This window comes from Sinocyclocheilus anshuiensis, unplaced genomic scaffold (assembly GCF_001515605.1).
Source record: "Sinocyclocheilus anshuiensis isolate Anshui unplaced genomic scaffold, SAMN03320099.WGS_v1.1 scaffold1151, whole genome shotgun sequence".
Classification (NCBI taxonomy): domain Eukaryota; kingdom Metazoa; phylum Chordata; class Actinopteri; order Cypriniformes; family Cyprinidae; genus Sinocyclocheilus; species Sinocyclocheilus anshuiensis.
Window position 1 is genome coordinate 706974 of NW_015548202.1, and position 21808 is coordinate 728781.

Consider the following 21808-nt stretch of genomic DNA (forward strand, 5'->3'; position numbering starts at 1 on the left):
CTATATGTTATATTATAAACTTTGTCTAAACTTGTTTCAATTAAAAAGATAAAGATTAAAATACCATAAAGAAATAAGAGATAAACAGTAGGTGAACACAACACTCATTTGATGTTTGTCGTTATGTAGTATCTTGATGCAAGAAAGTGTTGAATATAAATCTCCGTCTCTCATTCTACATTAACTTTACATTGTATCATTCTTTCATACATCCGGTTATATATATATATAAGACTAAAATACCATTAAAATAACAGTTATGTACAGCAGATGAACACAACACTTATTGTATGTTTCTTGTTATTTAGTGTCTGGATGCAAGAAAGTGTTTGAACATAAATCTCTGTCTCTCATTCTCCATATATTAACTTTACATTGTATCATTCTTTCATTCATCCGATTTGTAACCATTTAAAGTGCCGTTGTTATATTATAAACTTTGTCTAAACTTGTTTCAATTAAAAAGATAAAGATTAAAATACCATAAAGAAATAAGAGATAAACAGTAGGTGAACACAACACTCATTTGATGTTTGTCGTTATGTAGTATCTTGATGCAAGAAAGTGTTGAATATAAATCTCCGTCTCTCATTCTACATTAACTTTACATTGTATCATTCTTTCATACATCCGGTTATATATATATATATGTATAATTTTAGTAGTAGTATTTAATTGATTTTTTTTATTTATCTATTTTTCCTTTATCTGTTGTAAAAATTACAATAAATACAATTGCTTCTAAACAACTATTTGATTAAGCCACTTAAAGCTGGATGATTGAGAGTGATTGTAAGTGTTTGAGCATCTGCTAAATGAGCTCCATTGACTCCTTCAGTGAAGCCGCTCCACAGCCGTTCATGAGAGTTTAAATGCTGGAGAATATTCCCATCTTCCCACAGCTGAAGAAGAAGCAAGCAGGAGGAATTACTCCAGGAGAAACTACTGACATACTGTTGGAAAGATGGAGTTTGAGGAAGACCCCTGCAGAATGAGAGATGAAGATACAGAGGAACAAACAGGTTGGTGTTTTCCTTCATTCTCTTTAATGACTGATGAGGAACATTAAGATGAAAACTGACATAAAACAATTAAAATGAGATACTAGTAGACTCAGTATTTTTTGCTAAATTGAGACTCAAGTATATTTAATTTTCTTTCACATAGGCCTGGGCGATAGATATTTTTCGACGGTACACCATAATCGATAACGATAGAAAAAATGTTCGATATATCGCAGGATAGTTTCACGCTTCTTTTCATTTAAAGGCGCGTTATGAGTGACAAGCAGAGAGCCAACAGAACACACAAGCACACGCAATGAGTGTGTGAATGAAATGAGTGTGAATAAAAAAAAAAGGAATAGCCTATTAGTCCAATTGAAAATAAAAATTCGCATTCGAATGAAAAAACGGTATGTTTGAATTTTAGGTGTGCGTCAGAGAGACTTCCCAGTCAACACGTGAGATCATGCGATGATCACAGTGACATCACACGATCCTCATACTGTGAGCCTCACGATGTGAGTAATACATGAGCTCATTATGAACTCAAACGATCCTCATACTGTGATCCTCACAGTGTGAGTAGTATATGAAATCATTGCGAGTTCAAACGATCCTCGTACTCTGATCCTCACGGTGTGAGTAGTATGTTAGCTCATTGTGAGTTTCAAATTTTGAGCAGGTTGAGAGAAGGCAGTTCAAATATTAGTCACCGGGGATACATGGTGACATCATTGTGAGATCAAATTGTTGACTGGGTTGCACGAGATGTGGTGACGATGATGTTGTTGCATTTTAATGTTTTTGTTAGTCTATATCCAGTAGAAACCACTAGATGCGCCGCTGCTGCATTTTCCATTCAAAATATTAGAGAAATTTAGAAGCTCAATGCGGAGAAGATGTTGGTTAGTTTAAAACCGAATCCAAGCCGTTCACACAGAACGCGTATTCGGCGCATTCTTGAGACGCACAACTATGACTGTGGCACTCGCGTCTGGCACAAGAGATGAATAGAAAGCCATGTAAAGTTAAAAGAGGTTCAACTTTTAGAAAACATTTCTCGAGAATTTGTGGGGGTTTTATTCCATTCCACTGCGTCTCATGTGTTTTTAAATGCAGTCGTGTGATCGGCGCTTTGGCTATTTGTATTAAGCTATGCATAAATACATGATGCTGTTTTGTTCATTTTCAATAATCATTGATAACGAACGATATGAAACATTATATTGTGATAATTTTTAAGCTATATCGCCCAGCCCTACTTTCACATTTGTTATTTTTTAATTGAATAACCTATTGATCATTTAATTTGTTGATTTTAGACTCAATGGAAGTGAATAAGGACAAGCAGCATCGGTTTCAAAAACCTTATGGCACAGATGAAGATGGAAAAGCTATCATTTCACAGACTGAAAAAAAACGAGCTGGAAAAACTGGAGTCCATGGAGGTTCTTTTGCCTGCACAGAGTGTGGAAAGAGTTACACACGTAAACCAGAACTTAACAGACACATGAGAGTTCACACTGGAGAGAGGCCTTATACATGCACTCAGTGTGAAAAGAGCTTCATTGATACAAGAAACCTAAATGATCACATGAGAATTCACACTGGAGAAAAACCATTTGCATGCACTCAGTGTGGAAAGAGTTACACACGTAAACCAGAACTTAACAGACACATGAGAGTTCACACTGGAGAGAGGCCTTATACATGCACTCAGTGTGGAAAGAGCTTCATTGATAAAGGACACCTAAATGATCACATGAGAATTCACACTGGAGAAAAACCATTTGCATGCACTCGGTGTGGAAAGAGTTTCATACGTAAATCACAACATACGACACACATGAGAATTCACACTGGAGAGAGGCCTTATACATGCACTCAGTGTGGAAAGAGCTTCAGAGACAGAAGCGTTCTCAAAGAGCATCTGCATTCTCATTCTGGAGTGAGATCATTCAGCTGTGATCAGTGTGATAAAACATATGTTTTGGCATCACACTTAAGAACACACCTTAAAATTCATGCTGCTGTGAAACCTCACGTTTGCTCATTTTGTGAAAAGAGTTTTTCACTACGCTGGAGTGAGATCATTCAGCTGTGATCAGTGTGATAAAACATATGTTTTGGCATCACACTTAAGAACACCTTAAAATTCATGCTGCTGTGAAACCTCACGTTTGCTCATTTTGTGAAAAGAGTTTTTCACTACTAAGAGTTTTAACAGTGCATCAGCGTATTCATACTGGTGTGAGACCTTATATGTGCTTTGACTGTGGGAAGAGCTTTATTACGTATAGCAACATAAAAAAACACCAGAGGATTCACACTGGAGAGAAACCTTACAAGTGCTCACACTGTGAGAAGACTTTTGCTGATTCATCAACCTTGAAAAAACATACTGGTTCATACTGGAGAAACGCTGCACCAGTGCTCTTCATGTGGGAGGGATTTCACTCGCTCATTTACTCTAATAAAACATAAGAAAAAGTGTTGCCCAAAGTTGTCTAAGTGAGCAAAGTCCAGATTCAGATCCATTACTTTCAAGTAAATAATTTGATACTGAATGTACTTTCATTTGCATGAAATCAAGGGCTTTATCAACTGGATGGTAATAAATCATTATTTTAAACACAAACCTTTTGTCTAAAGGTTCAATAAATTGTTACATTAAAAGAAAAAAAAGTATATATCTGACTGTTATTTCATATGTCAAGCTTTACAGGGTTAAAACTATTTTGTGTTGTCTTGACTCTTGACCCTCAGAATAACCTCGATATGAAGTTATGATAATAGTTGGTCAGTGCCACAGATCTTCCTCTAGATGTCGCTGTTTGTTTTCATTTCAACCACGTGGTACATTGATTGACTCTAAAACTGCTGTTTATGGTTTATCAGACTGGGAGTACATTCATTTATTTATTTGGGTGAAATAAATCTGACAACTTATAAATCCACTGAGCTCGAGGAGTATCCTGTTCATGAACTCATGACTTATAAGAGTCGGTTTATTTCAGTGAATCAAAAACGGTTACAGAATTGGACTCGAGATCCGACCTGAAATGAAACCAATGTTGCAAGTAGGAAAAACTTGAGAAGCGCGTTACTAACTAGTTATTTACATGACAAAGTGTAAAGATTGTGTAGAAAGATAGGCTATTTAATGTGATTAATTAATGTAAACAAAGAGTGAAACACAATATGAACAACTGAATAGGCTAGTTAAATGCTTAAATGCTCATATTTATGATCTGCAAACTGTTCCTTTGTCTTTATTTCTCACACATTCACAGGTTTAATGGATGTCTGATTACAGCAATCAACCCTCATTAATAATCTTTCAGCTTCACTCTGAACTGCTGTGAGAATTGAAGAACTGATAGTGTAACAGTGCTGGAAATCTAGACCTCATTTCTGATTATAAATGATGACACTTTTGAGAAGATAACGATTAAAATAACAGTTAGGTAGTAGATGAACACAACATTCCTTTGATGTTCTTCATTATTCAGTGTCTGGATGCAAGAAAGTGTTTGAACATAAATCTCTGTCTCTCATTCTGCATATATTAACTTTACATTGTATCATTCTTTCATTCATCCGATTAGTGCATAATGCTACTATATTAAACTTTGTATTAAAAACTATGTCCAAACTAGTTTTGATTAAACATTGAAATTCTACCTATTGCAATACAATATAGTCACAATCTATTCTATTTTCTGTTCTAACAGATTATTAGCAGATGGTGGTGATAAGAAGTGAATGTAAGTGAGTGTTTGTAGGCTATGTTTGTGGATTTACATATATTTTTACTAGTAGTGTTTTTTATCTATGTTGTAAAAAGTCAAATAAATCCATGTAATTGTTTCTAAATGACTATTTGAGCGAAACACTTAAAGCTGGATGATTGAGAGTGTTTGAGCATCTGCTAAATGAGCTCCATTGACTCCTTCAGTGAAGCCGCTCCACAGCCGTTCATGAGAGTTTAAATGCTGGAGAATATTCCCATCTTCCCACAGCTGAAGAAGAAGCAAGCAGGAGGAATTACTCCAGGAGAAACTACTGACATACTGTTGGAAAGATGGAGTTTGAGGAAGACCCCTGCAGAATGAGAGATGAAGATACAGAGGAACAAACAGGTTGGTGTTTTCCTTCATTCTCTTTAATGACTGATGAGGAACTGACAAAAATTTGTAAAAAATATTTTTTTTCCCTAAATTGTGACCATATTGAGTTGTGATTATATATTTTGTGCTTTCATTTGTCCTTCTTTATTTAAATAATGAGAATGTTATATGTTGATTTTAGACCCAATGGAAGTGCATGAAGACAAACAACATCAGTCAGTGTGATAAAACATTTGTTGTGGCATCGACATTAAGAGACCACCTTAAAATTCATGCTGGTTTGAAGCCTCATGCTTGTTCTTATTGTGAAAAGAGTTTTACACGTCTGTACACTTTAAAAGTCCACCAGAGTATTCATACTGGTGTGAAACCTCATGTGTGCTTTAACTGTGGGAAAAGCTTTGCTACAACCAGCGACTTAAAAAAACACCAGAGGATTCACACTGGAGAGAAACCGTACAAGTGCTCACACTGTGAAAGGAGTTTCACTGATTCATCAACCTTGAGAAAACATGAGAGAGTTCATGCTGGAGAAAAGCCGTACCAGTGCTCTTCATGTGGGAAGAGTTTTGTCTCATCATCTAGTCTACAGGCTCATATAAAAAAGCATTGCCCGAAGTCGTCTAAGTGAGCAAAGTTCACATTCAGATGCATGACTTACAAGTAATTTGACATTCAGATTAAGAAAAAGATGGAATTTGTTTGAATATAGTAATTTAATCTAATAGGGTGATTTGCTAATATTAGTAGTGAAGTTTGAATCTGGTGGCAGTTTGGTCAAGCATTGTCCTTCTCTTTTCAGAACCACAGTAACATGATTTACATGATTCAGCTTTACTGGACATCAAACATTTGTTTTACATTAAACAATTTCTAAAGTTTTTCAGTTGAACAGTGATGAGATTGTTTTTTTTTTGTTTTGTTTTTTCTTAATGTCTACTCCGGGTTCATCTTTAAGTCATTATTGCAAAATGTTTGTGTTCTTCACCTCTGTCATTGAATCTTTCATCAGCATCCACCACAGACCTTATTTCAAAAACCCATCATATTTGGGAAAAAATGCATGTATTTTTAGAAAAAATATGTTTCTCTTGTTCAAATGTAATTAAACAAATCCACACAACGACAAAGTGAAGACAGATGTCTACTATTGGATGCAATGCACACCTCACAGAGGTTTTTTATTTTATAAAAACTATATACAAGTTATATACAAATATAAAAATAAAAGAAGGTTAGCAGCGTACGGTTGCAGCGATATTACAGTGAACAGTCAAAAATGTTTTCTGGTGAAATGTTTTCTGAGACTTTCAGATCAAACACCATGACAGAAAAGCAAAATGCTTTAAAACACTGCAGATAATCTACAGAGATTAACACTTACGTCTGACTGCATTTTGAGTAAATGACAACCTACAGTGTTTTACATGTATTTACTGTAAAATATGCTGCTGTCATTCACTTAAAACAAACACACAAGACTTTATATCATTTACTCCATCATTTACTCATCCTCAAGTTGTTCCAAACCTGTATTGAACACAAAAGAAGATATTCTGAAGAATGTTGATAGCCAAACAGTTGCTGGTAGACTTCCATATATATATATATATTTTTAGACTGTTTGGTTACCAACATTCCTCAAAATATCTCCTTTTGTGTTCAGGAGAAGAAGAAAAAACTCATACAGGAACAACATGAGGGTGAGTAAATGATGACAGAACTTAAATTTTTGGGTAAACTTTTTTCTTTAAGCATCCTCTTGTGCTACACGAGTGTGTCCAGCAGAGAGAGAGATACTGTGACTTTACTGACTGATGGATGACAGAAGAAGATGAAGATGAAGGAGCTGAAGAGCTCAAAACAAGCTGGATGTACTGAAGTGACCTAAAGAGAAGAAGAGAGCAATTATGAATCACTAAAACTAGATTTGTCAAAACGAACGTTATGTTTCTTCGCGGTTGCTAGATTGTTCTGGGTGGTTGCTAGGTTGTTTCCAATGCTAAAAAACCTTTCCTTCTTATTTCAGTTCCACACATCAGTTGTTTTTCCTTCACGAGACTATCTATCAGTCTCTCACCTCATCTGTGACTGTCTCTAATTCACCAGAATGAAACTCTTCAGGTCCGTCTGCATCCAGACACACTGGAATAAATAAAAGATCAATTATAATCTTTAATTGGGGAGAGTTGTCACACATTTTAAATGCTAAAAATATCATTCTTACATCAAAACAATGATATGCATGTGTGTGCTACCTTGTGCTAAAAAGCCCATAATAAAATAGTGTGTAATGTCAGGTTTCATTGTGACAGCTTACCTCATACAAACACCAAGGTGTTAAATGAACAGGAAATCTAAATGTAAGTTGGGAGGAGCTTATTCTTACTCACAGTAGATAGAAACTATCAGCTGCTTATCTTCCACCTCCACAAACCCCACCTTATTAATCAGAGGTATATATTAACTAACTCTTAAAGGCTTTTAGGTTTGTTTAAAAAAAAAGTACCTCTTGAGGAATATTTACTGAAATAAAAACTGTGACAACTAGCCCCGGCATTCATTTTCTGTAGCTAATAATAATGCAAACTTATAAAGAACAGAACTGCAGACAAACTACTCACTGTTTGGTTTTTGCTGCATGCTGTGTCTGCGAATATGCTTCGGTAGGCTTTTCTCTCGTGATTCTTTGGACACTCTGCTGTTCATATCTCATTTAATGCCTTTTCTCTTCTCTGATACTCCAGATGTGATCTGTCACATATCACCTTGCCTTCACGATGTCCTCTAGAAGTCAAATGCAATGATTGTCATGGGATTTTACTTTAACATCAACGATTTTCATTTAAAGCAGCACTATGTAACTTTTTCTGTGTTCAAAATGTGCAAAATGTATGTAATGAGCGAGTACATCATGAATTCATCTTTGAATGTTAATTTGGAATATTCTGTGAACCTTCTGAAAAATACTTTTTTCAGTGTATACATTACTTCACTTTCCACTACTTAATTAATTTGGTTATTTTTAATTTAATTTATTTTATCTTTAACTATGCATAATTATTTGGCTAGTTATCCAGCTATCGCTGGCAGCCATATCACCCTGTAACCCAAGACTGGTTACCCACTGAAGCTAAGCAGGGCTGAGCCTGGTCAGTACCTGGATGGGAGACCTCCTGGGAAAACTAGGTTGCTGCTGGAAGAGGTGTTAGTGAGGTCAGCAGGGGGTGCTCACCCTGTGGTCTGTGTGGGTCCTAACGCCCCAGTATAGTGACGGGGACACTATACTGTCAACAAGCACCGTCCTTTGGATGAGATGTTAAACTGAGGTCCTGACTCTCTGTGGTCATTAAAAATCCCAGGATGTCTTTTGAAAAGAGTAGAGGTGTGACCTCGGCATCCTGGCCAAATTTGCCCATTGGCCTCTGACCATCATGGCATCCTAACCATCCCCATATCTGCTGATTGGCTTCATCACTCTGTCTCCTCTCCACCGATAAGCTGGTGTGTGGTGGGTGTTCTGGCGCACTATGGCTGCCGTCGCATCATCCAGGTGGATGCTGCACACTGGTGGTGGATGAGGAGATACCCCCTGACAATGTAAAGCGCTTTGAGTGCCTAGAAAAGCGCTATATAAATGTAATGAATTATTATTACTATTATTATTAGTTGCATTTGATTATTTGCATTCAGCATTATTTTCCCCTGCTGTTCACATCAGATCAGACAAGTGACCCAACCATTGAGAGTTGCAGGGGGTTTTTAACTGTAGAATGTGCATGGAAGTTTGCTTCATCATTTTCCGACAGTGTACAATCAAAACATTCGTGCAATGCACAATGATTGACAAATCATGACGTAAATGTGGTTATCTGGATCACGTGCTTCAGGGAGGGTGCGGTTCAAATGCTGTAGGCCTACTGTTCAAGATTAGATTTATTAATATTGTGAAAAATACCAAGTCAAAACTCTGATCTGGGAATGATATAGTGAGCAAACATGATTGAAATGCTTGAGCTTCCTTGGCACCTTCTGCAGTAAAACAAAAGTGCTTTTATTAAGACTTAGAAATTCAATTTGTAGTTTATTTACATTTTCATGTATTATTGTCAGTCGCATTAAATTGTTTTTGTGAGTGTTTTTGATGGCAATTCAGTGTCACAAAACACCAGGAGCATGTCTCAATTTGTCTCAATTGTTTTTTCTTAATTCATGTTCCTGCTCTAGTTATAAAGATGATTTATCAGTGCATATTATTCAAAAGGAAAAAAATGTAGGCTATATAATGTTTATGTTTATGTCATATATACGTAACATAGAGAATGTGTTCCTTCGTATTCCATTTTATTTAGTTGTATTTTATTATTTATTTTAAAGGCAGTGTTCAATAGACTGAAAAAAAATAGTTGAAATAATTTTCACTCAGAAATTGCTACATTTAACAATTAAAGACAAAGAAAGAAACGGCAAGTAATTAAATGTATTAAATGTGCAATTCTGAAGTACAAAGAATGAAATACGGTAGTATTTCTTGCAAAATGTACTCCAATCTTTGTTTTAACTTTGAAAACTGTTTAATACAGTGTATGTTAATGCACTTATTGCTTCACTTATTTAGTTGCACCAGTAAACTGACAACAAAGCAGCTGTATTTATCACTGATCACTTTAGATATTCTATAACTTTCTATGTTACAAGTCAAGATAGAGAAGGTCATATTTCTTGGCTGAAGTGAAATATTTATTGTGGAATGCAAAGCAACAGACACTTGGACACATTTGGGTAGTCATCATAATGACTGAAAACAAACACCTGTTCAGGAATAAGGACAGTGTAATGTACACTTGAACACTTTCATAACCTTTCACAAAGTGAACAGAATCAAAATAATACACTTAATCCCCCGTGATCATTTGCTTCATGCATTTCAAAAACAGAGATCATTGTGCACCTGACCGAGACTAGATGCTTCAGATAAAAATACCTTCTAAACAGAAAGTACGAGTATGATAATTACATGTTTTAAAGAATAATAATCATCTTCTGCATGCCAGAATAAAGTGCCTGAAGTCACAGGAGTTCAAATCTAGACAATTTGTCCACAAACCAAATCATAAAGCTTTAGGAAATCTCCAGTCTCACTGTATGATCACATGGAAAAGAGCGACCTGGCATTTCTGGAACAACTATTTCTTTACAGTCATTGTTCTCAATGCTCTTTATACTAGAAATGAGAACTATGTACAGCTACAGTTCAAAAACATTTGATTTCAGTGCTACTGCTTTAACATTGTCTGATCATATTACTTTCATATGACACATATATAAGACTGTGTGCACAATATTAAAGTGCTTGATCTGTGCAGATTTCTCTCCTGGTTCAAACAAAATGACCTTTTCACTAGAGGAAGTGTTATTATCATTTTGGCCTGAAGCAAAAATGTGAAGTTAAAATCCCTTAATGATGGAATTGTTTCTTCCAAACATGCAGCTTTTGACTTCTCAAGATGTTAACTGATGGACTGGAGTGGTGTGGATTACTTGTGGATTTTTGGTTTCGTCTCTCAGTGCCGCTTCCTTTCTCCGCTTTTCTCTTTTTTCAGCTGTATTTTGTTCTCTCAATGGCATCTGTTTTAGTTTTCCTGTCATCCTACTGGCATGAATAATCACAGAAAACACCAAAATATGAAAATGCATCACTGTTAAAGAGAAATCATGTAATTCTGACTGAACAAATATTAGTATAACAGAGTAATCATATAAAGAGTGCAGGACAAAAGTTTGGAAATCTGAGATTGTCATTCACCTGGAAAATATACTGGATGTTGAAAAACTAAGAAATTGCATTCAATGATGATTTAACATTCATTATTACAATATTTAACATTCTTCTCTATTTATAGGTTAGATAGAATGAATGAAGTGTACACAAATGAATGATTACTGATTACGTGAACTCCTAAACAGTGTAGCATTTGCATTGAAGAATGCAAGATGACCTTTGAAACATTTTCAAATCAAAGCTAAAGAGTGATATATTAAGACACTCTCAAATTAATGTACATATTTCTACTTTCTCAGAACTCAAATTCTGCAATAGAAATGTTTAAAATCAGAACTATGCAAAATCCTAATCTAAATGCAATCTAGAAATGCTAAACATTCCATATGACACTCACCTACATCCAGATCTGGAAATATTTATTCCTTTTTTCAGATTTTGTTTCATTTAAATCCTTGAAGCAGGCAGCTACTGAAACGTCAAACCTCCAGTAATCACAGCAAAGAACAGCAGAATCGACCAGGAAATGACTATATGTAAATATGTCTATCAGCTTCTGTGACGCATGAAGCGACTGGAGAAAGTGCCTGAACTGGTTTAGCCTCTTTTCTTTCTTTCAAAATCGATCTTGTCTTTGTTATTTTCATTACAATAACTGATTATACAAATCTCTGACGATGAGATCTCATTACAGTGTTTGGCCATAGCAAGAATAAAGACATTTAATACCATATTAGGTCACACAATGAGACCACTGCTGATTTAGCTTACACAAATATAACTAGAGCACATCAAAACCTGTTTTCAAAGTATTTGCATTCAGTTTGTTCCATTACAGAAAGCTTTACTGTTATACTGCATGTGTGTCTCGTCTCTACTGAATAATCCAGATCTCAGGGCCGCTCAGTGGGGAATTCAATGTCATTGTCAACAGATCTTGATGGCTGGAATCCAACAACATAACAAACCACAAACCTGCATTTAAATGAGCAAAATCAAAAATAAAACAAACAAACAAACAAACAAAAACTTTCATATGCTAAAACTAACTCAGCAGCATCAGTGAGGTCCATATGCAAAATTTATTTTGAATTTCAAACCCATAATAACAAGTCCTGAGGCATGAGCCAAATGAAGTCTAGGAAACAAAAAGTACAAATAATATGATTCAAAGCAGTCATCCATGAACTACAATATGTGACCCAGGACCACAAAACCAGTAATAAGGGTCCATTTAAAAAAAAAATGGATTTATACATCATCTGAAAGCTTTCCATTGATGTATGGTTTGTTATGATCGGACAATATTTGGCCGAGATACAACTATTTGAAAATCTGGAATCTGAGGGAGCAAAAAAATCTAAATATTGAGAAAATTGCCTTTAAAGTTGTCCAAATGAAGTTCTTAGCAATGCATATTACTAATGAAAAATTACGTTTTGATATATTTACAGTAGGAAATTTACAAAATATCTTCATGCAACATGATCTTTACTTAATATCCTAAATATTGTTGGCATAAAAGAAAAATCGATAATTTGACCCATACAATGTATTTTTGGCTATTGCTACAAATATACCCCAGCGACTTAAGACTGCTTTTGTGCTCCAGGGTCACATATAAGCATCTCAGAACTGAAATGTACAATTTACAAGACCACACAAGTGACTAATGACCACAAATGGGATTTAGTAGCTTGCTGAATACAGTAAAATGTAAAGTGGCGACCTCATGTGGTGAACTTGAGAACTGACAAAAGTGGCATTTTTATTTCATTATTTTAATTATTACATAACTATATATATATATGTATGTATTAGAATATACAGAATATACAGGTTTAAACAATTCGAACTAAAATTTTTAAGCTTTTAAAAATACTAATTTACTGAAAAACAAATATACTCCACCCCCAACAGTCTCTCAAAACAACAGATTACGCATTAAGCTTTTAAAAATACTAATTTACTGAAAAACATATATACTCCACCCCCAACAGTCTCTCAAAACAACAGATTACGCACGCCGAGCTCGCTGTTTTTAAGCGCACGTACAGGCCCCGCCCATCACTGCTGTGGGCGCCTCACATCAAAGGCTCTGTTTCGTGATGTGGGCGGGAGTTTGTGTGACACGGACCAATCAGAAGCCTCTTCGCCTCAGCGGCTCCAGAGCGCCGCGCCCCAGAGACGCTACCGACAGAAACAAACGGTTGCAGAAAGAAACAGTGGACAAAATCCCTCTAACGGAGAAAAACCTCAAGCTAACCGACTGTCCCCGAGTCGCTGTCCACTCCAACCGCACATCTAGACCCACATAAGCGTAAGTTTCTGTTTCTAATTCCCGTTCTCTCTGGATTATTCTCCTCAGGGTTTTAGTAGCGCGGCCTCAACGCTAGTTACGCTAGTGGAGTTAGCGTTCGCTTTCTGCAGGACAAACGCGTTTGTCGTGTATATTTTGACACTTCTTGTGATTTGGAGGTCATTTGGCCGTTTTCTGGCACGATTGTGGCCCTCGGTAACGATTATTAGGTGTAACGTTAGAGTGGGCCACTGCAACTCTGCACGCGCACAAATGAAAATAAAAGTCTTTTAATTTGCCACTAATAAAGTTGGACATATTTTGTAATCTGCAAAATTTGGTGATCTTTGTTGCATTTGTGTGATTTTATGGAGAATGTCGACAACGTAGTTTATCTTCAGGTTATTTGCGTGTGTTTTTAAAGTGGTATTTGTTATGCCATCTACAATATAGTAATGATAGCCTAGATTTTATCAATGATAGGCTCATGTTGTTTCTTAGTTGCACGAAGTGAGATTTATATACATTTTACTATATATATGTGTATGTAAATCATTTATTTTATTTTGTTATTTTAATTCTTTTTAATGCTAAGCAAAAATTATTTATTTTATGTTTTTGCACTGTTTTTCTTTCAACTTTTACCCCCTTCCTTGCGACCGTTTAAAAACCCTTGCTTTATTTCATGCCAGTAAGTTAGTTTTTCTTTTGTGTCAGGAATATGCACACTATCCACTTAGAATAGACACTAAATGGCCATTCATGCTTGGCCGATATATCGGTTTATCTCTATTATCATTAGGCCTGTTGTGTTGTGGGATGTCTGTGTTTTTGCTCTTATCACAGATTGGGCTCATGTGTGTGTCACTGGTGTCTTGACAGTCTGTCAGTCAGAGAAAGAGAAAGACTGAAGCGTCTGTCTGCTGGTTTTACCATACGGCCATTACAGATCTATGGCAAATGGGTGTGAAACTCACTTCTGTTTGATTATCTATTTTTTCCTCACTGGTTATCATCTGTAGGGTTGCAGGGGGTTTCTAGCCGCTTGTTGCTTTAAAACAACCGTGGCAACGTCAATATGACAGAAAAAGCCAATAATTAATAACTTGATAATCAATTCTTTTGGCAAGTAATAGTTCTGTAATATCTTTACAGTTGTCAGAAGTTGTTGCAGCTTACGCATGTTAATGAATTTTGGACATATTAAAATTATTTAAACGTTGCTCATTAATTAGGAGTCGAAATGATCAGTTTTATCAACTACTTTTTTCAGTTTCAGAGGTTTTTCACTAACAGTATGATGGTGAAACCCCTGGATTGAGTGTAATTCTCTCTCTCTCTCCGTCCCACGCCCACGACCCTCTAGAGGGACGAAAATGTGTTTCTCATTTTCATCTCTCTTCCCCTCTTCCTCTCTCCTCCCTTTCTGTCGCTCAGATTTTCATACATGCAGTGCTGTTGCTTTAAACAGGAAATATTTTGTGTGGCGTGAGCAGCTGTTTGCAACACAGTCTTGCGTGTGTTCTTAGCACAGTATAAATTGTCTGAAACACAGTTCCGTTTCAATGCTTGAACTTCCATACGCAGCATTTTGAAGCATCGTTGGCAAGATCCAGGCACAAAAGCTATTAGAAATGTGATTATGCAGTGCTTTAAAATTCCTTAGTTTTGCCAAATTTAAAGGCAGAATTGCACGTGCATTTGGAAAAATAAATTTTTGAAAGCTTAAATGAAAGAAAAACTGAACTAGCATTAGTAATCGTGGTAATCTTTTATTTACAACTTCAAAAAAAAAAATTTGGCAGAGAACTTTTTTTGGCAGAGAAAGAAGAAATAAATGTTAAACATACAAAAAAAAAATGCATATTTGTATTTTTCCAATAATAATAGTGTTCTGTGAGAAATTTGCGGTCAAATAAAATTATTATTCATATTTTGTTTTAATACTAATAGTTTAATACTTACTAATTTATTATAATTTATAAATATGAATTAAAAAATTTTTTTGCAGAGAAATCCTGTAATGCTTTGTGGCAAAACTCAGTAAAATCCATTCATGGTGGTTGCAGAAAGAGAAATGTTGATTATAAATATACTTAAAATTCATTAATTACCAAAAAAGCAGTATTTATTGTGGCATAAATAAAAGCATAATTTATTATCCTGTCGACAGCAATATGCAGAGCGTTTCAAATCAGTCATTTTTTTTTTTTTGAAGGGTGCTGACTATAGTTAGTAGACTGCAAGGCAGCTCACTACGTACTGGAACACAGCCCATATGTTTAGAATTCATAATATATGAGCCGTATATGGGGGGAAATAACATAGAAGGAATGAGATTTTCAGTGTGTTGTATTTCTAAATAGATTTGGGATTTGTCGAATATGCTATCAGACCTTTAGATTTGTTATTTTAGCAGGCCAGAAGTGCAATGTTAAATATTTGCCCAGTGTAAGGAGGGCCCATCTCTCTGCATTTGGTGAATGTGAGTTATGTGGTTAATGTGGAGTATTCAGATCTGCTGGCCCATGGCCACATTTAGACCCGCAGTGTGCCAGGAATAATGCAGACTGACAGTGACATGACATTCCTCAGATACACACCATTTAAGATGTTACACAGCTGCTGTGTGCTGTGGCCACAGTTTTCATTTGACCAAACTTTATTAATGTTCAGATAGAAACATTTAAGAGCAAGAATGAGTAAATTATGAAATTTTGATTTGTCAGTCAGTACATTTTGCAGTCATTCTGCAATATTCACGTCTTTACAGAAAATTATATTATATTATATTGTATGTTTTTATATATTATGTAAAAAAATATGTTATATCTTTATTAAATATGTCAGTAGTTATTAATTTTTAAATTTCAGTTTTAGTTATTTTAAGTTAAACTAAATGAAAATGTGAAATGTTGCCTTGGCTGTTTTTTTTATTTTTTAATTTTTTTTAATGAATTTAATAATTTTCCCAGTTATCGATAATGTTCAATAATATAATAAAGTCAGTAATTATAAAAAAATTTTAAAAGTTTATTTAGCATGTAAAAATCATAATGTTATAGAACGTTTTAATTTTTAATTTATTTATTCATTTTAATATACTTTTCTTATATTTTGTGTTGCTGAATTTCCACCTTGGGGGATAAATAAAGTTGATCTAATCTAATAGCACATTTCCCCCTGTCTAGATCCAGTCTAAAGAGTTTGGGCTGGTGAATATAAATTATTATTCTTATTGTAGAGCATGAAGTTTGTATTATATACATTTTTTGATTGTTTGTTTGTAGACTGGAAGTCTTCGCAGTTTTAATCTTTGAATTTTAAAACATAACATCACTTTCCAAGCATTTCGCTTATGATCACACCCCCATAAACATTCAGCCAGCAACTCAATCCCACACACACACACACACACACACACGAGTGCTGCTCCACACCCTCCCTCACATCTGTGTGGTGTTACGGCTGAGATAATTCACACACTTCTCTTCCGGAAAGTAGGTCAATGACGAAGTTCCTCATGAGTTGGTTATAAGACGCAAATTCATGCAGTTGAACCCCTGGGCAGTTTACATAAAGATCACTTTTACAAGACACAGAAGGTCTACCAGACCCTAGAATTAATCTTTTGAGTGACGTTTGATTTGAATTTTTATGTTGTCTTTTAGTATCATTGATACTATTATAGCTTTATCAATATTTTGAATTAGTTTTTATTCTTCGTTTGGGATTATAATAATTTCAGTGAAATTTTGTAAGGTTTTTATACTTGTTTTATAAATAATGGATACATTTTTAGTGCTTATCAACAAAACCATACAAGTACATGTTCAGTTTTTATCTTATGCAGGCCTCCACACTGTAAAAAGTAATGAGTTGAACTTACTTGGAAAACCTGTGGAAACTGATTGCCTCAAATTTCTCAAGCAAATTAGTTTATAATTTTTGAGTTAATAAAACTTACTGTAACTTTGTATAGGTAACTTGTGTATATGTATAGGTTACCAGAAAAACTGTTATTTGACAGCTTGAAGAAAAAAAGATTCAGAAACCTATCTGTAAACAAAAAACAAAAAAAAAACTTTAACCATTTCAAATTGTATTCACTCTAAAACTGTATTCATTGACAATGACAATGGAAACAATGGAAACATACCTTTAATCCAACAAACTAGATGCTCTTAAGTACTGTTTACTAAAGTTGTTTAGTTTAACTATTGCATCCACCTGAAAGTTCACATAACACAGTGTAATTAAGTAAATTCAACAAATTTGTAAAAATCAGTTATGTTTACTCGCTTTTCTTAAGTAGATTCAATGATTACTTTTTACAGTGCATTTGATTTTTAATATCCAAAGAAACTCTTAAGATGTGAATCAGACAGGCACTAAATCATAATTGATTTAACCTGCCGACTTAAACATTGCTGCAATTAAGAGATTTTCCTCTGAGATTGTGTAATCTCAAGCTTTCTATCTTTTCTGTCTTTCTCTCTATATGAAAGACACATACTTCCTCCAGCTCTGCAGGTGTTCCAGTCTTATATGCATTTATAAGCTGATCACTGGGTTCGTTTGGCTGCTTTCAGTCATGACAGACTCTCTCTGATTGCCTGCTGTCCGGTTTAACGGCTGCCAGCGAGTTCTGGAAAGGGTTTTGGCCCGGACTGATGGGCTTTGGCCTTCATCTGAGCCTGCTGGTGGGCTGAAATGGATTTGACTGCCATTCAGAAACTGTCAAGAAGCCATTATTGATGCAGGAAATTCATGCAGCGAGATCTGGCTGGTTTACAAAGGCTTTACAGGACTTTTGAGTAAACAACAGCATGCTCAGTTTCTCATTCTCTCAATGGAATTTGTAGGAATTTTAAGGAAAATACACATTTGTTTAAACGTTTAGCTTGTTGTAATTGATATTGTTGAGCATTTGCATGCTTGATAATGAAACTTTCCAGATGTTTCTCTCAGCGAGACGGTCATATAGTGATCTTTAAACGTGGCTAGAGGGAAAACTAAAGATATAGTGACCGCAGAAGCTGAGAGACTGTAAATAGTCTGAGATAATAAAACCGTAGATGTTGATGACGCGAATCTTCCCATTGAGCTGCATGCAAGAGTTCAGGAGTGAGTGGGCAGAAAACAGGACACAAGTTACCGTATACGTTACATAATCCTACAGGTTTCCATGGAAATGTGTTTTGTTTCCATAGCGACTACAGTCATGCCTACACATCTCTGTGCTCTTAAAACATGCGCAGAGATTAATATAACACTACATAAATATCTGAGCTATAAACAATTTCTGTCTGTCATGATAATTATTTTACTGTTTAATGAGCTCGGCAAAATGCTTTATGAGATTATTGCTTTCCTAGAGTTAAGATTTATTGGCATAATTTATTTCGGAATGCACCAAAAGTTTGTCTGTCTTTTGCCTGAAAATGCCATCTTGGTCCACAGTTATAGGCATGGCATTTTCAGGCAAAAGAGACCATTGCTTTAACTGATCTGTTTACTGTCAAAAAAAAAAAAAAAGAGAATGAGATTTTTTTTTTTTTAATTTATTATTATTTTTTTCACATTTTTCTGAGGTTCAAACTAGTTATTGAAGTTGCACTACTATGCAAATTTGAGTGCATGCACAAAATGTTAACTATACTTAAAGTATCACACATATTTGCTTTTTTGTCAAGAGTAATATCGTTCTATAAGAGTACTACAAACAGAGGACTTCCGGTTATGGCGGCGCTAGAGTGAGACGCAGCGTTTAGAGCTCCCGAATAATTCTATCTAAATAACCCTCCCTAAAGATATTTATTACGACGAAAGTACTTTATCTAAAATAATAACTTCGAATATTCCGATAAATATGCCGAATCCAAAGAAAACGGACAATAAAAAAGAAGAAACTCAGGAAACGAGACTGCCACTGTCCGACCCGCCGCCATGGTTCCATGCAGAAATGGAAAAAGTTTTTCTCAGAATTCAGGAGCTAATCGACGGACGCCTGAGTAAGTTCGCAGAATCCTTGGAGAAAATGGGTAACGAATTACAGTCAATAAATCTGAGAATGGTGGATGTAGAAACCAAGCAGCTGGAGATGGAAGAAGCAGTAACGGGCCTTCACAAAGATGTCGGGAATGTCAAATTGGCTGTTGACGACGAAATTAAACAGCTGAAACACAAAATTAATGAACTTGAGAATCAATCTCGCCATCAGAATTTACGTCTTGTTGGTTTCCCAGAGGGAGTGGAAGGCAGAAACGCCGTGGATTTTTTAAAGGAATGGCTGCCTAAGATTCTGGGACAGGAGGACGAGATCTACGAAATTGAAAGAGCTCATCGCACTTTGCAAAGACGACCAGCGGAAAATGGCAAACCACGGGCCATTCTGATTCGTCTACTTCGATATGGAGACACACTTAAGATTCTCAATGTGGAGGTTGGTTGGAGATAAGTTCTTAAAGTGCCCTAAGATGGAAATAGAACAAAAAATATAGTTAATGTCAAGTACACTGAAATATAAGTATGTTACTTGGAATGTCAATGGGTTAAATCAAAGACTTAAAAGGAAAAAAGTAATTCTATACCTCAGAAAACATAGCATTGGATTTGCTTTGCTACAAGAAACACACTTGACTGATTCTGAACATCAAAATCTTAAAAACCAGTGGCCTGGACAGGTTTTCTTTTCTTCTTTTACATCACAATCCAGAGGGGTGGTTATACTTATTGATAAAAATATACCCTTTCAAATGGAATCTGTTGATAAAGACAAATACGGCAGATATATTATTTTAAGAGGAACGATTGCGATGCAAAGAATAACCTTAGTAAATGTATGATATGATTCGAATGTTGTATAGAAGTCCATTGGCAACCGTCCGTACTAACTCTGATTTATCTTCGCACTTTCATTTATCAAGGGGAACCAGACAGGGATGTCCTCTGTCTCCACTACTTTTTGCATTGGCAGTGGAACCCCTGGCCATAGCAATACGGGCAAACGAAGAAATGTATAGCTATACAATGGAAATCAGAAGAACCACCAAGACCTAGTGTATGGCTTAGAGAACTTTCATCCTATGTGCCTGTTGAAAAAATTGTTTAATCTGAAAAAAAAGTCATCAATGATTGTAAAGATTTGGGGCAAATTTATTGCATACGTGAATAATTTGGATGTTGCATTGACTGAAAATGCTGATGTGATAATGTAACCCTTTCTTGACTTTAATTTCTTTATTATCAGTATTGTTATTTATGTATTTATTTGTATTTGTATTTTTATTTATTTATTTATTTTTTTAATTGTTTTTCCTCATTTGTCTTTTTTTCTTATTTTACACACCAGCTCAATGCCTCGCAATAATGTTCATTTAAGTGTTCTGTCTAGTGAGGATGTGATGGGGGTGGAAGGGTGGTTAGGAAAGAATGTTTACTTGTAAATTGTACTAAGTCTGTAAATTGTTGATGTGAAAATAATAAATATATTGATAAAAAAAAAAAAGAGTACTACAAACAAATTATTGTTATTATTAGGCTATTATTATTATTTAAATACCATTTTATTATTTAAATAGAAATTTTACAGAGAAATATTACAATTAGCATTTCTTATTTAATGTTTATTATTATTACTATTCTGAATTATTACTACTACTACTAATAATGATGATGATAATTCTTAATATTCTTCTTGTTGTTGTTGATCGTAAAAAATGCACATTTGTAACTGTGTAACTGTGCATGCAAAAAATGTTAAATAATCTCAAAAATATAATGCATAATTGCATTTGCATTTTTCCAAGGCTAATGGCCTTTTATTTCTTGCAGAAACACAAATGTCCATTTAAACTTTTATTTATTATAATTGCATTTTTTAATGCTCCGTTTAGTTTTATTTTTTTTAAACCAATTGTTTAAAAAATGTTTAAGCATGATTAATTTTAATCACATTCTAACATTAATAAAGATCATTATTTACTCCAAAAACTCAATAGAAATTAATTGAATATGATGTTTCCTTATGGTAGTGTCATATGTGTGTGTTTCTAGTATAGAAAGTTAAATTTGACCAGATAATACAATAATATTTGTCCAGGGTGAGATCGTGTACGAGCAGCCAAAAATCTGATCTAAATGGACTCTTGTTGTTTTGTCATGGAGTTCAGAAACCAGCTAAATTTGATTAATGTGATTGCAGTTTTACTTGTGCTTCACTGTTTTTAGTTTCCTAGCTGATGGTCTGATTATATGAATGAAGATCCTCGCTGCATATTAGGGCTGAACGATTAATTGCATTTGCGATAATATCGCGATATGAAAAAATGCGATTTTTCAACCGCAGAGGCTGCGATTACACTCGGTTACGTGACACGCGAGAGTAAAGAGGCGTGTTCGACTTGAAGATCGATCAGTGTATGACATCAAAGTACGGCGAGAGAAAGCATAAGGAGACGTCCGAGCTCTTTTATAGCTCTCGCAGTGCTTTGATGACACACACCCATCAGTCTAGCAGCGCTGCTTCAAGTCGAGCGTGGGCCATCAGCAGAAAAAGAAAAGAAATAAAACAGTAAACAGCCAAAGGACA

At 35.1% G+C, this 21808-nt stretch overlaps 2 protein-coding genes and 1 long non-coding RNA gene across 9 annotated transcripts in view; 2 read left to right on the forward strand and 1 right to left on the reverse strand.

Moving 5' to 3' along the window:
• Positions 1-786: 786 nt before the first annotated feature.
• On the forward strand, positions 787-5966 carry LOC107653367 (gastrula zinc finger protein XlCGF8.2DB-like). The gene is made up of 5 exons (XM_016440067.1): positions 787-1022; positions 2384-2537; positions 2706-3055; positions 3277-3408; positions 5392-5966. Exons 1-5 carry the CDS (start codon positions 965-967, stop codon positions 5763-5765), a joined length of 1068 nt encoding a protein of 355 aa, XP_016295553.1. The 5' UTR covers positions 787-964; the 3' UTR covers positions 5766-5966.
• Positions 5967-10732: 4766 nt separating this feature from the next.
• Positions 10733-11411, reverse strand: LOC107653358 (uncharacterized). Its single transcript, XR_001630214.1, has 2 exons — positions 11314-11411; positions 10733-10787 (listed from the first exon to the last, which is right to left on the reverse strand). It is a non-coding gene; the product is annotated as an uncharacterized LOC107653358 (long non-coding RNA).
• A 1641-nt stretch (positions 11412-13052) lies between these two features.
• The window catches only part of add1 (adducin 1 (alpha)), a 40329-nt gene continuing 31573 nt past the window's right edge, over positions 13053-21808 (forward strand). For all 7 annotated transcript variants that reach the window (XM_016440094.1, XM_016440098.1, XM_016440092.1 and 4 more), the window contains exon 1: positions 13053-13236. The gene's annotated coding sequence lies outside the window, so the exon portion shown is untranslated. The remainder of the gene's footprint in view (positions 13237-21808) is intronic.

Excerpts from the sequence above, each read along its gene's own strand:
- LOC107653367 (XM_016440067.1), top strand. The coding sequence starts at position 965 with ATGGAGTTTGAGGAAGACCCCTGCAGAATGAGAGATGAAGATACAGAG. Across the intron at positions 2,538-2,705 it reads AGAGTTCACACTGGAGAGAG|GCCTTATACATGCACTCAGT; the intron begins GCCTTATACATG and ends CACTGGAGAGAG. Across the intron at positions 3,056-3,276 it reads TGTGAAACCTCACGTTTGCT|ACTGTGGGAAGAGCTTTATT; the intron begins CATTTTGTGAAA and ends ATATGTGCTTTG.